This window comes from Papio anubis, chromosome 6, assembly GCF_008728515.1.
Source record: "Papio anubis isolate 15944 chromosome 6, Panubis1.0, whole genome shotgun sequence".
Classification (NCBI taxonomy): Eukaryota; Metazoa; Chordata; class Mammalia; order Primates; family Cercopithecidae; genus Papio; species Papio anubis.
The window spans coordinates 154,145,949-154,159,489 of NC_044981.1; the positions used below are offsets into that span (position 1 = coordinate 154,145,949).

The 13,541-nt window shown below is 45.1% G+C and overlaps 1 protein-coding gene across 3 annotated transcripts in view; it reads right to left on the minus strand.

The window, feature by feature from the left end:
- Window positions 1-9,937: 9,937 nt before the first annotated feature.
- The window catches only part of PPIL6 (peptidylprolyl isomerase like 6), a 47,340-nt gene continuing 43,736 nt past the window's right edge, over window positions 9,938-13,541 (minus strand). For 2 of the 3 annotated variants that reach the window (XM_021938013.2, XM_021938014.2), the window contains one exon: window positions 10,708-10,910. In XM_021938013.2, the coding sequence (XP_021793705.1) occupies window positions 10,799-10,910 (112 nt within the window). In that variant the 3' untranslated portion in view covers window positions 10,708-10,798. Of the gene's footprint in view, window positions 10,911-13,541 lie in introns of all 3 variants that reach the window. The other variant, XM_003898329.5, reaches the window with a different exon arrangement.

A 13,541-nucleotide genomic window follows, 5' to 3' on the forward strand; every position in this document is an offset into this window, starting at 1 on the left:
GGGGCGGAAGTTGGTTTTGTGCGGCTCACAAGAACTAAGTTTGTGCTGTGCTGCCGGATCCCCAGAGTGTTTCCTTATATTCTCGGCAGGACCCCTTCCTTTTTTCTTGAAGATTGATTTTGCTGGAAGTTATCCTATGATGGGACTCCCTAGGGGAATGGAGGCACCACGTGGTTAAGGAGTTTGTGCTTTGCCGCCCACGTAGTGTGGGCTGCTGAGGGGCCGCCCGGGTCAGAGCCGCAGAGCGTCTACTCTGTCACTTTCCCAGCCTGACTTTTCCGAATTGCTATTTCAGGCGGCGGTTGCAGCAGCCGGTCTGTGTCAACTCCACCACTGTAGTCAGAGAATCAAAAGCGGTCTGAGTTGGAGGCCATTGGGGCGGCTGCCACCCCCACATTACCAGTGAGGAAATTTGAGACTTAGAAAAGTGACCTGACCTGGATACGGGATTGCCTGGCATCAGCGCTGGATTCTTAAGTGCCTGTTAGTGTTCAGGCACTGCTAAGACTTTTATTTAGTAAGGGTGAGCGCCATCTACTGCCAAGACTCACAGAATGTTCGCAAAGTTTCGTACGGTTATCAAGTGGTAAAAATTAGACTTCAAAGTTGTATTTAATGCTGTGTTTTCAGCTGTTGTACACTTATTTAATTTTAATTATGCAAAGTTATCCTAATAATATAGGAATTTTAATTGCTTTCGTGAGATCTGTTATGATGTGCCACGAACGCCAAAAAAGATGACTGCATAGTGCTTTACCTTTTTGCTCAAATAGAAAGCTTTTTATTTCCCCTTGGGATCTTATCAGTGTCGTACCCTCAGGACTATGAACATTTGTTCCAATACCTACGCTAGTTGGAGTAGTGTTGCTTGGAAGTAAACAAAAAGCTGATAATTTTGACTGATCCAGACCATGGGCAGAAGAATGCTCTCAGGGAAGTGAGCTCCCACCATCAGTCCCTCAAACGAAGTGTCTGCTCTTCTCTCAGGAGGCCTCTCTCTGTATTTAACACTTGTCTGGCACCCAGACCAAATGAAAGCACAAGGCAACTTTAATTTTTTTTTAAGGTTAAAAATGTAAATAGGGGCCAGGGGCGGTGGCTTACGCCTGCAATCCCAGTACTTTGGGAGGCCAAGGCGGGTGGATCACGTGAGGTCAGGAGTTTGAGACCAGCCTGGCCAACATAGTGAAACCCCGTCTCTCCTAAAAATACAAAAATTAGCCAGGCATGGTGGCTCGTGCTTGTAATCCCAGCTACTATCGGGGCTGAGGCAGGAGGATCGCTTGTACCCGGGAGGCGGAGGTTGCGGTGCAGATCGCGCCACTGCCCTCCAGCCTGGGTAACAGAGCAAGACTCCGTCTCAAAAAGAAAGAAAGAAAGAAAAAACAATAAATGGAAGCTCTGTTCTCAGAACCCGGTGTGTTGTCTTCTTTCCACCCTAGGATAAACACACTCCTCTGTGGAGACCACTGTTTAACAGTTTGTCACCTGAATGTTCAACTCTAGTCCTCAGATATTCCTCAGTCCTGATAAAGGGACATTTCACGCTCTTGTTTTAAGACTAGAAACTATTGGTTTATTTTATTTTGCGTGGCAACTGTAGAGGTAGATCAAGGGAGTTCCAAAGTCATTTTCACCATTTCAGAGAGACAGTTTGTTTTTGTTTCTGTTTTTCAGTTCCTGAAAGAGTAAGGTTCTGTTTATTGTCATAGAGCAGGGTTTCTCAATCTTGGCACTGTCGAGATTTCAGGCTGACTCATTCTTGCTTGTCCTGTGCATTGTTGGATGTTCAGCAGCCTCTACCCACTGGATGCCAGAAGCACCCCACTTCTTAGTTGTGACTACCAAAAATATCTCTGATATTGTTAAATGTCCCCTGGGGGTAAAATCGCAGTTGAAAAGCACCCTCAGAGAGTTCTGCCTGCAAGGTCGGCCATCACTCAGGTTATTTCCTCTTAGACACTTTGCTTGCAATTAGGTTGTTGATTGGTTGTTAGGGCCACCTTCTTAACCATTTATTTTCTTGAAAGCAGCAAAACAGAGTGCTTCTGCGCTTGTGAATCTTCTAGCAGTATAAGCTCCCGCTAAGATTTTTAAACAGTAAATTTTCATACAATGCTTCAGCCTTATGTCAATACCTTTCCCCAAATAAACAGACCAACACTACAAACAGGACCCTGCCTTCTAGCTATAACTAACATCCAGTGGCCCCTTAATAATCAGAGGTTTGGCTCCACTACTTGATAGCAAGAAGTACAAACCCTTTTGTACTCGCTTGTGTTAAAGGGAATCCATTCACTGTAAGAATATGACAGTAAATCTTACAGGTGTTCAGGGGTGGGAAATCAAATGTGTGAGGGCCAATGGAGACTTGAACCTAAAAGGAGGAATCCGGCCGGGCGCGGTGGCTCACGCCTGAAATCCCAGCAGTTTGGGAGGCCGAGGCGGGGGGATCACGAGGTCAGGAGATAGAGACCATCCTGGCTAACACGTGAAACCCCGTCTCTACTAAAAAAAACTCGGGAGGCGGAGCTTGCAGGGAGCCGAGATCGTTCCACTGTACTCCTGCCTGGGCGACAGAGCCAGACTCTGACTCAAAAAAAGGAGGAATCCCTAGCGTGTGGAGCTGGTTTGCTAGGAGTTCAGGCTTCACCCCTACAGGACATTGCCAGATCTATATCCCCACAGCCAATCATCTCTATTGCCCAGTATTACAGTTACAACTCTTGAAAGAGATAACTTGACTGAGTACCATGCCTTCCCAACCTGTCTGTTACCTACTCTCTGCTCTGACACCATCCATGCAGTCTACACTAGAGCTTCCAATTATCCTAACTGGTCATGTTTTCTTCTGCATGTGGATCTTCATCCGTGCAATTTCTTCTGCCTAGACCATTCTTTTTCCCTTCTGGCATCTGACCAACTCCTACTTCTACTTTCAGGTGTCTCAGCCAAGCTGTCACTTCCATCTTAAGCTATCCTTAAAATATTCAACTACCGCTTTCTCCCCACTCCCAGACTACAAAAGATGTTCCTGATCTGTGCACCCTGGACTTGCCCATAACAAAGCATATACTGCTTTATATAACAATTGTCTTTCTCGCTAGATTAACTCAGAATAGAGACAGTGCTCACCAATTTATTCCCTGCACTTAATTTTTTTTTTAAATGAATAAATGAACAGACTGGCTTATTTCAGTCAGTTGTCCACCCTTGCCAATAATTAGCTGCATTGAAAAGTACAGGAGGAGCTCGGCGTGGTGGCAGGCACCTGTAATCCCAGCTACTTGGGAGGTTGAGGCAGAAGAATCTATTGAACCCAGGAGGCAGAGGTTGCAGTGAGCCAAGATTGCACCACTGCCTTCCAGCCTGGGCAACAGAGTGAGACTCCTCCTCAAAAAATAAAAGAGAATAGAATAGAATAAAAAAATAAGCGTAGGAGGGCAGCTGCTACAAATAGCTCCCTGAACTCTTCAGCTGTGGGTCAGGGCAGATTCATCTAGAGGAGTATGGGTGGGAAGCAAGGGCTGGCGTCTATAAGAGAGTTTTAACAGCATATATTAAAGCTCATTTAGTAGTATTTGAATCCGTTTTGACAAAGAGAAATCAAATATTAGTGAGCTAAAAGTGTATATGCAAAGTCTTACTATTAATATTGTGATTAAGATTGAGGGTGAAATTCTAGAGATACTCTCATTAGGAGGCTCTCCGTTTTATGGATGTTTCTTTGAAAAGTGTGCCAGGGCACCAGAGGGGAACATGATGCTTCAAAGCAGTTGTTATTAACCTTGGCTGCACATTGGAATTACCTGGTGGCAGCAGTGGTGGTGGTGGGTGTTGAAAAATACTGATACTAATGCCTAGGTACTGATTTAATTGGTCTGGAATAATGTCTGAGCATCAGGAGTTTTAAAAGCTTCCCAGGTGTTTCTAATCTGCAGCTTAGTTGGAAAACCAGTTCTTTACTCTTGCTTTTCGGAGTGTGGTTCTCGAACCAGTATCATTTATATCATGTGGAAATGCATCAGAAATGCCGAACTTCAGGCCTCCCCCTCAGATGTCCTGAATCAGAACCTACATTTTAACAAGATTCCCAGAAGATATGTACATGTGTGTAGTCTTAAAGTTGGAGAACAGCCAGATGCAGTGGCTCACGCCTGTAATCCCAGCACTTTGGGAGGCCAAGGCGGCGGATCACCTGAGGTCAGGAGTTTGAGACCAGCCTGGCCAACATGGCAAAACCCCGTCTCTGCTGAAAATACAAAAATTAGCCAGGCGTGATGGCGGGCACCTGTAATCCCAGCTTCTTGAGAGGCTGAGGCAGGAAAATTGCTTGAACCCAGAAGGTGGGGGTTGCAGTGAGCCAAGATCATGCCATTGCACTCCAGCTGGGTGACAGAGCGAGACTCCATCTCATTAAAAAAAAAAAAAAAAAGTTGGAGAACACTGCTTTACACTATGGCTTGCACAAAAGTATTCTATCCTAAACTGCTGCAATTTTTTTTTCTTTTTTGAGAAAAAAATGAATAAATGAACGAACTGGCTTATTTCAGTCAAACTGGTGCAATCTAAGCTCACTGCAACCTATGCCTCCCTGGGCTCAAGTGATCCTTCCACCTCAGTTTCCTGAATAGCTGGGTGTGCCACCACACCCGGCTAATTTTTTGTATTTTTGCTTGAGACGGGGTTTCACCATGTTGCTCAGGCTGGTCTAGAACTGCTGAGCTCAAGCAATCTTCCCCGCCCCCGGCCTCCCAAAGTGCAGGGATTACAAGCATGAGCCACCATGCCAGGCCTGCAATTCTTAACAGTGATTCATCTACAAAATTACATCAAGACATACTGTTTTTGCTTCTTTACAAACATATGTCAGGTTAGCGCACAAACAGCACAAACCACCTGGTTGTGCAGGAGTCATGGCCCCAGCCCAGGTTCCCTTTAGGCTGGCACCTGAGATGCATGATTTTTGTTTTGTTTTGTTTTGTTTTGTTTGAGATGGAGTCTCACTCTGTCACCCAGGCTGGAGTGCAGTGGCACGATCTCTGCTCACTGCAAGCTCCGCCTCCCGGGTCCACGCGATTCTCCTGCCTCAGCCTCCTGAGTAGCTGCGACTACAGGCGCCAGCCACCATGCCCAGCTAATTTTTTGTATTTTTAGTAGAGATGGGGTTTCACCGTGTTAGCCAGGATGGTCTCAATCTCCTGACCTCGTGATCCGCCTGCCTCGGCCTCCCAAAGAGCCACCACGCCCAGCCAAAGATGCATTTTTTTCTGCTTCAAACCCTGGGTCTGCTAGAGCTCTTTGCATCACATCTTTTGGTCCTTTAGGAAATGAAGCCTTTTCCTGACTTGTTCCTTAGGAATAACCTCCAAGTTCAAGCTAAACTATACCTCAGGCGACTTGCTGCTATCTTGGATTAGCTATGACTTCCCCTTGTCCCTAGGTATTCACCGTGCTTCTTCCGATCCTGTCTTGGAGAGCTGATTTTCAGCCAGAACACACCTCATGGCCACTCTGGTTATTAAAATATTCTAGTAATTCTGTGTTGACTGGCAAAGTGCATGTCCTGAGCAGCCCAAGTGTCCAAGTCCCTCCCTAATAACCTGACTACCACGTTGCCACTGTCCAGCACTTGGAGGTCTCACATCTGACCCGGCTAAGAACCTCAGCACCTTGCAACAGGGTTCTGGTCACTGTCTAATTGGTCAACATAACATACCTCCTCTGCTGCCTTGATGAAATCAAGGTTTCTTGTCATTTCCTTCATTCTTCCTCTTCTGTTGTAGGTTACACTTTACTGTTACAACTTTTCTACATACCTGTGTGCCACAGGTCTCTCATAGATCTGTCTCTAATATATCCCATCGGTTCTTAAAGTGTGGTCTCCAGACCAGCAGCAGTAGCAGCAGCAGCAGCAGCATCACCTTGAACTTGTTCAAATTCTCCAGCCCTACCCAGAGCCACTGAATCAGAAACTCTGAGGTCCAGCAATCTGTGTTTGACAGGCCCCAGCATTCTGACGCATGCTAAAGTAAAAGAACCTGTGATTTATCACCATACTTACAAAGCCCTCTATCAAATATGCAACTTGTAATTCATGTTGTATACATTACTACTGAGTTTGTCACCAATATTTCATATGATATACGAAAGTCTTAAGACTTGACAGATTTAAGTGGTGGTGATTCCACTTTTGGGAAGTGTAGGGGATGGTAAGATCAATATAGTTTAAAAAATTAATCTCCATAAGAGAGAATATTGCTAGGTGTGGTAGAGACCAATTTTAATCTTATACGTTTGAATTAGTTCAGTTGATTGACAGTTAATCTGGTGTTAGTGAGAACTGCTAATACTCAGTATAAAAAGGGCTTGATATTTCTTGAAATGATGATGATGATATTCTCTTAGTGGTAGCTTGACTGGTTTTTGCGGGGAGATGTTTCAGAAAGGAAACTAATTCTTACGGAATATCTGTGTGCCAAGCATTATTAGAAGCACCTTCACTTGCTATCTCAATCCTCAGAACACTGAGACAGATGTACCCCCATTTCACTTAAGAAATTTTTATTTTATACATTTACTCAGAAAAATCACTGAAGTTTTAGAGCCAGAAGAAAGCTAGCAACTCAACTTCTGTTATTTTTTACAAATGAGGACAGTGAAAGGTTAAGTGATTTGACCATCACATTGCTGGACAGGTGGTTCTCAAACAAATATGCTTCATTTAAAATATGTATAAAAACTCGGGTCTGGAATCCTGAGGTTGCCAGACTATCCATTCCTTAACAAATAACCAGCACTGTTTGCAGTAGGGGCAAACAAATTCCTTGGATCGAATTTTAAATACTTCCCCATAGAAGAAATCTCCCCATAGAAGAAAAAATGTTTAGATATGCACTCCCTTATTCACATGGCCTAGTATAAGATACAGCGTATGTACTTGACTTTGCCATATCAGCATTTAGGGCAAGTTTAGATATGTAACTTAGCATTTTGTGTAAATCATCAGAAGGCCTTTATGGTCCTATCTATAGATGTGGGAAAATCTAGAATCCCTTCTGTTTAATTAATGTATTTCAGTTTGGTTACATCAAAGTCTTACGTGTGGAGTTCGTTGGAGTAAACTTTTGAGTCCTTCTGACAACCAGTTTCTTCAACCAGGAGGTTAAACATACAAATCATTCTAGCACAGAAGTATCAGTGTGTATACTTTTTTTTTTTTTTTTTGAGACGGAGTCTCGCTCCATCGCCCAGGCTGGAGTGCAGTGGCCGGATCTCAGCTCACTGCAAGCTCTGCCTCCCGGGTTTACGCCATTCTCCTGCCTCAGCCTCCTGAGTAGCTGGGACTACAGGCGCCTTCCACCTCGCCCGGCTAGTTTTTTGTATTTTTAGTAGAGACGGGGTTTCACCATGTTAGCCAGGATGGTCTCGATCTCCTGACCTTGTGATCCGCCCGCCTCGGCCTCCCAAAGTGCTGGGGATTACAGGCTTGAGCCACCGCGCCCGGCCTGTGTATACTTTTAAGTGCTGGTGATAAGAACCACTGCATAGATCTGTGGTTGAGGTTTCTGCAGCCCAGAAGTGGAAAGTTAGAGTGAACAAAGGGAACATGAACTCGCCATCCTTTAGAAAACTGGCAGAGTTCTATCTTTCTATTGCTGCTGACAAAGGGAGCTGGAATCAGTTTCTTACACCCACGCAAATATTCCAGTTCTTTCACAACATCAGATAAAATGCCTAATGCCATTAATACATAGGTTCATCACCAGTAAGAACCGCCCTGCTGCTTGTTATTACATGAGCAATGCTTGCCATGTGTTTTAACTGGGCTCCTTGCAAAGAATCAGTTTTCATTCACCAATTGTTTTGAATCCTGGTGGCAAGCCCATCTCCCTTTTGTCTGAGATGTCCCCAGTGTGACCTGAGGAACCTGGGCAAAGGCCCAGTGAGAGAGTCTGGAAGCTGCAGACAAATCACCCAAGTTCTCAGACTGCCCAGAAGTCTGCGAGTACATAAAGAGGGAGACTCTCCTCAGGGATTCCCAAATCTGGCTGTCAGAGTCATTGGAGAGCTTTCAGAAAGTCCAAGCTCTGAGGCTACACCCTGAAGGTTACACATTAGTAATTTATTATTACATGTATCAAGCGCTTACAGCAGACCAGCCCTGAAGGTTACACATTAGTAATTTATTATTAAATTTATTGAGCGCTTACAGCAGACCAGGTCCTCTTATAGGTTCTCTATACAAATTATTGATTCATGGAACCCTCACAACAATCCTATGTGGTAGGTACCACTGTTTCTCGGATGAAGAAATTGAGGCACAGAAAAGTTCTTGCCTGAGTTTGTGCAGCTAGGGAATGGCAGAGCCAGGATTTGAACCCTGGCAGTCTGGCTCTAGAACACACATTCTTAACACTATGCTGCTCTGGGTCAATTGAGAATGTAACATAGGCGGTCTGCTTCCTCCCATCCACCTCAGGTCTTAGCATAAAGCATATGTCATATAGCACTATAGCTGTCATAAAAAGAAGCAAATGCCAGTTGTCAGGAGTTAGGGATGGCAGGGTGCAGGCAAGCGGGTGTGACTATAAAGGGGTACTGGAAGGGGATCTTTGAGGTGCTGGAAAGGTTCTATATTTTCTCTGTAGTATTGGTTACATGATTATACTCATGATAAAATGGCATACACACATTGTACCAATGTCAACTGCCTGGTTTTGATATTGTACTACCATTTTGTAAGTGTAACCACTGGGGAAAATGGGTGAAAGATACACAGGACTGCTCTGTACTTTTTTTTGCAACTTCCTGTGAATCTATAATTATTTCAAAAGAAAAAAAAAGTGTATGCCTACTTTTGGCAAGCCCCATATCTATTAGAAGCCTGCCCCTTTAAGACTGATGTAAATAGAGATTGTTCTTGGAAGACAAACCTCATTCTGCTTAGGGTAAGAAAAGCACTCTCGGCCGGGCGCGGTGGCTCACGCCTGTAATCCCAGCACTTTGGGAGGCCAAGGTTTAGGCAGGTCACGAGGTCAGGAGATCGAGACCATCCTGGCTAACATGGTGAAACCCCGTCTCTACTGAAAATACAAAAAATTAGCCAGGCGTGGTGGCGGGCGCCTGTAGTCCCAGCTACTCAGGAGGCTGAGGCAGGAGAATGGTGTGAACCCGGGGCCAGAGCTTGCAGTAAGCCAAGATTGCGCCACTGCACTCCAGCCTGGGCGACAGAGCGAGACTCCGTCTCAAAAAAAAAAAAAAAAAAAAGAAAAGCCCCCTCAGTCTGGGCAGAGCAAGGGCATAGGGTAGTGGTGTAACAGGAGCTGAGCAAGGTCACCAACAGCAGAGTCAAGCACTCTGCTGACTACACTACACCATGGGGGCTGGAACCAGTTCCTTATACCTTGCAGTGATTCCCAGATGACTAGTGCCCAGCTGTCTAAATGGGAACCCTGGGGAAAGAGCTAAATGCACACAGAATCTGTGCCCCATGCCTGGGAACCCTGGGGAAAGAACCAAATAAACACAGAATCTCTGCCCGACGACTGGGAACTCTGCCTCAGTAGGTCAGGGACAAGGTCTGTTAGGTTACATTTTAAAAGCTCCCCAGGTGATATGAGCTTGAGAACTTTAGACTACAGAGTAGTGATAAAGCTGAATCTCCAGTAACATCACATGAGTCAGCCACCACGGAGACTGTAACACAATCCCTTGGTTTTCACAGGGTTGGTATGGCTCAGAGAGATAAGGATGATGTTCATGTCATGTATGAAAACATCCAAAGTATAGATACCCTTTCTGAATGCTATGTATAAACAATAAAATATTAAAATGAATTGCTTTTTCTTTTGCATCATCCTATTTGGTTACTTACCAAGTTTCTCCCGGGAGTACATGTAGTTACAAATAAGAACATAATTTTATTACAAATGTCTTAGGCTATCAAGTATGTTGCTAAATTAAGAATTTTTTTTGTTTACAAGTAACAAAATTCTCAACCAACAGTAACATAAACACCACAATACAGGGCTCTGTTAGTCTCATATACTAAGAAGTCCAGAGTAGGTGGTTGCTGGTATTGGTTCTGCAGCTCAAGAGATTGGGGCTGACATCTCTGCAGTACTTGGCCGTTTTTTTTGTTTTTGTTTTTTGTTTTGTTTTGTTTTGAGACAGAGTCTCACTCTGTCGCCAGGCTGGAGTTCAGTGGCAGAATCTCGACTCACTGCAACCTTTGCCTCCCAAGTTCAAGCGATTCTTCTGTCTCAGCTTCCCGAGTAGCTGGGACTACAGGTGCATGCCACCATGCCCAGCTAATTTTTATAGTTTTAGTAGAGACGGTTTCATCATGTTGGCCAGGATGGTCTCGATCTCTTGACCTCGTGATCCACCTGCCTCGGCCTCCCAAGGGCTGGGATTACAGGCATGAGGTACCGCGCCTGGCCTCGGCCTTTTCTTTATGGCCACAAGATGACAGCTGCAGCTCCAGCCTCTCCACATTCCAGACAGGATGAAGGGGAAGGGGCAGGCCCACTGGCATTCTACTCCTGTCTCACTGGCCACAACCATCTCTTGTGGCCACCCGTGGCTGAGAAGGAGTCTAGGAAACTGAGTATTGTCCTTTCACAGTCTCTATGACAGGAAAGGAAGATGGGGAGGTATTGGGTGTCGATGAGGCAACCTACAGTGTCTGCCATGGCTTTCAAATTACAATTTATCAAGTACTGTTTAATTAAATCTACAAACAGCTGATCAGATACAAAGTAATAAATTATCACAGAAAATATTGATATGAAAATCAAGCATAAGGATCTCCACTGTCAGTAATTCTACACACATGTATTGGTCTTTCATTCTCTGTTGGAACTAATTCTAGTTGTTTAAGCACTTCTGTTCCTTCAATCAATTGCCTACATAGGAGAAAAAACCAGAAAATTTAGTCAGTCATAAGTTTTCATATTTAACTTACATTCTGAAATGGAGTCCTACCCAGCTATAGTCAAGACTATTTCCTACAAATTAAATAAACATCAGCTCTAAGTATCTTAAACCTCTCTGGATGTGGGCACTTTGCCACACCTACAGTACTCAGGACCATCGTCCAGGCAGCTGGCCTCCTGCTGCAGCTCTGAGCTGGCTTCCTCCATCTGCTTGGCACCTTCCCCTCTGTTCATCTCCCTGCAGTCAGGGTGACTTTTTTTTCTTTTCTTTTCTTTTTCTTTTTTTTTGAGACAGGGTCTCACTCTGTTGCCCAGGCTGGAGTGCCGTGGCATGATCTTAGCTCACTACAGCCTTGACCTCCTGGCTCAAGTGATCCTTCTGCCTCAGCCTCCTGAGTAGCCAGTGCTTACAGGTGTGTGCCACTAGGCCTGGCCAATATTTTTATTTATTTATTTTTGTATAGAAAGGATCTTGCTATTGCCAGGCTGGTCTTGAACTCCTGGCCTCAAGCAGTCCTCCCACTTTGGCCTCCCAAAGTGCTAGGATTATATGTGTGAGCCACCACACTTGGCCAGCATGGTCTTTTAGAAATAGCAATCTGTTTTCATCTCCTTGCTCAAAACACAACAATAATTTCCCATTATCCTTAGGATGAAGACCAAAAATCCCTGCCATTGCCTACCAGGGCCTGCATGGTCTATCTCCCATGGCCTCTCAGGGAGGTTGGGCCACATGCTTCCTCTTGCTCTCTGCGCCAGCCAGACTGGCTTTCAGTACCCCAAGAGCTCCACACTCCCTTCTTCCACAGCTCCTGTGTTACTCCCCAACCCCTACCCTTTGGCATGGTCACCTCCTGGTTTTCCTTCAGACCTCAGCTCAGTCATCACTTCCTTGGGGAAGTTTCCCAGGCCACCTTGCTTATGTTAAGTTCCCTCTCTCTCCTTTAGAGAAGTTGCCAGGGTTGAAACTTTACATTTATTTGTATGCTGCTTTGACTGATTTCCGATTCTCTCATGACGGCAGGGATCACGCTTGTGCTCAGGCTCAGTGCCTAGCATAATGCCTGGCACATAGCAAGCACCTGACAACATCCACTGAGTGGATGAATGAAAGACAGCTCAAAGCCATGCTAGTTTCGACCGATGTGGTGACTCATGCCTGTAATCCCAACACTTTGGGAGGCCAAGGTAGGCGGATTGCCTGAGCACAGGAGTTCGAGACTAACCTGGGGACAACATGGTGAAACCCTGTCCCTATTAAAATACCAAAAATTAGCTGGGCTTGGTGGTGCACGCGTGTAATCCCAGCTGCTCGGGAGGCTGAGGCAGGAGAATTGCTTCAACCTAGGAGGTAGAGGTTGCAGTGAACTGAGTTTGCACCACTGCACTCAGCCTGGGCCATAGAGTGAGACTCATCTCAAAAATAATAATAATAAAATAAAATTTAAAAAAATAAAAAATAAAAAAAGCCATGCTAGTTTAGATCTCCACAGACACTTGCTGGCCATGAGCTAGAACTTTCTGGGGAGTGGAGCTAGACTTCTGATGGTTCTTTCAATTAAAAGAGGGCAGAGAGACAGGCCAAGACGTAGGACTGGTGCCCTCTTGCCAGTGCTTGGGCTGGGACAGTGGCTGAGGGGAAGGGTGCAACTTCCATCTCATGAACCTTTACAGGGGCATGGTCGGTGCCAACACCAACTGTACTCTAGCCCTCTCTTTGCCTTTGGGATCTATTTTTGCCATCCAAAAAAAAAAAAAAAACCACGACACAGGACAATACAAGATATGTTCCAAGGATGAAGGGCAGAGGATAAATAGATTCATTTCTGTCCAAAGACAGTATGAAGCCTGTTCTCCAACAAGACAAGATAAGCACAGGCACAGAGACTGTTCTTGGGGTGATGGTACTATGGCCTGGTTGCAGCTTGGCTGCTAGTCTACAAATTGCGTCCAAATTACATTTCCAGCTCTGACTCAGCTTGAATATCCACCTCCTGGGATGCCACCAACTGGCTATCCTGTAGGTATCCTAATATGAAACTTGTCCAACTTGAACTCATGATCTTCTCTCCCAAATCCTCCTCCTTATAGTCTCCATCTTGGTGAATGGTACCACCCCTCCAATCAGTTCCCAAATCGTAGGAGTTACTCTAGACCTGCACTGCCCAGTATGGTCGCCACTAGCTACATGTGGCTATTTAAACTTAATTATAGGCTGGGAGTTGCAGTGGCTCACACCTGTAATCCCAGCACTTTGGGAGGCTGAGGCAGGCGGATCACTTGAGGTCAGGAGTTCGAGACTAGCTTGGCCAACATGGTGAAACCCCATCTCTACTAAAAATACAAAAATTAGCTGGACATGGTGGTGCATGCCTGTAATCCCAGCTACTTGGGAGGCGGAGGCTTGAGAATTGCTTGAACCTGGGAGGCAGAGGTTGCAGTGAGCTGAGATTGCACCACTGCACTCCAGCCTGGGTGACAGAGTGAGACCCTGTCTCAAAAACAAAACAAAACAAAACAAAACAAAAACAAAAACCCCACCTTAATTAGAATTAAATATAGTTCGTTAGTCACACTAGCCACATTTCAAATGCCTGGTGG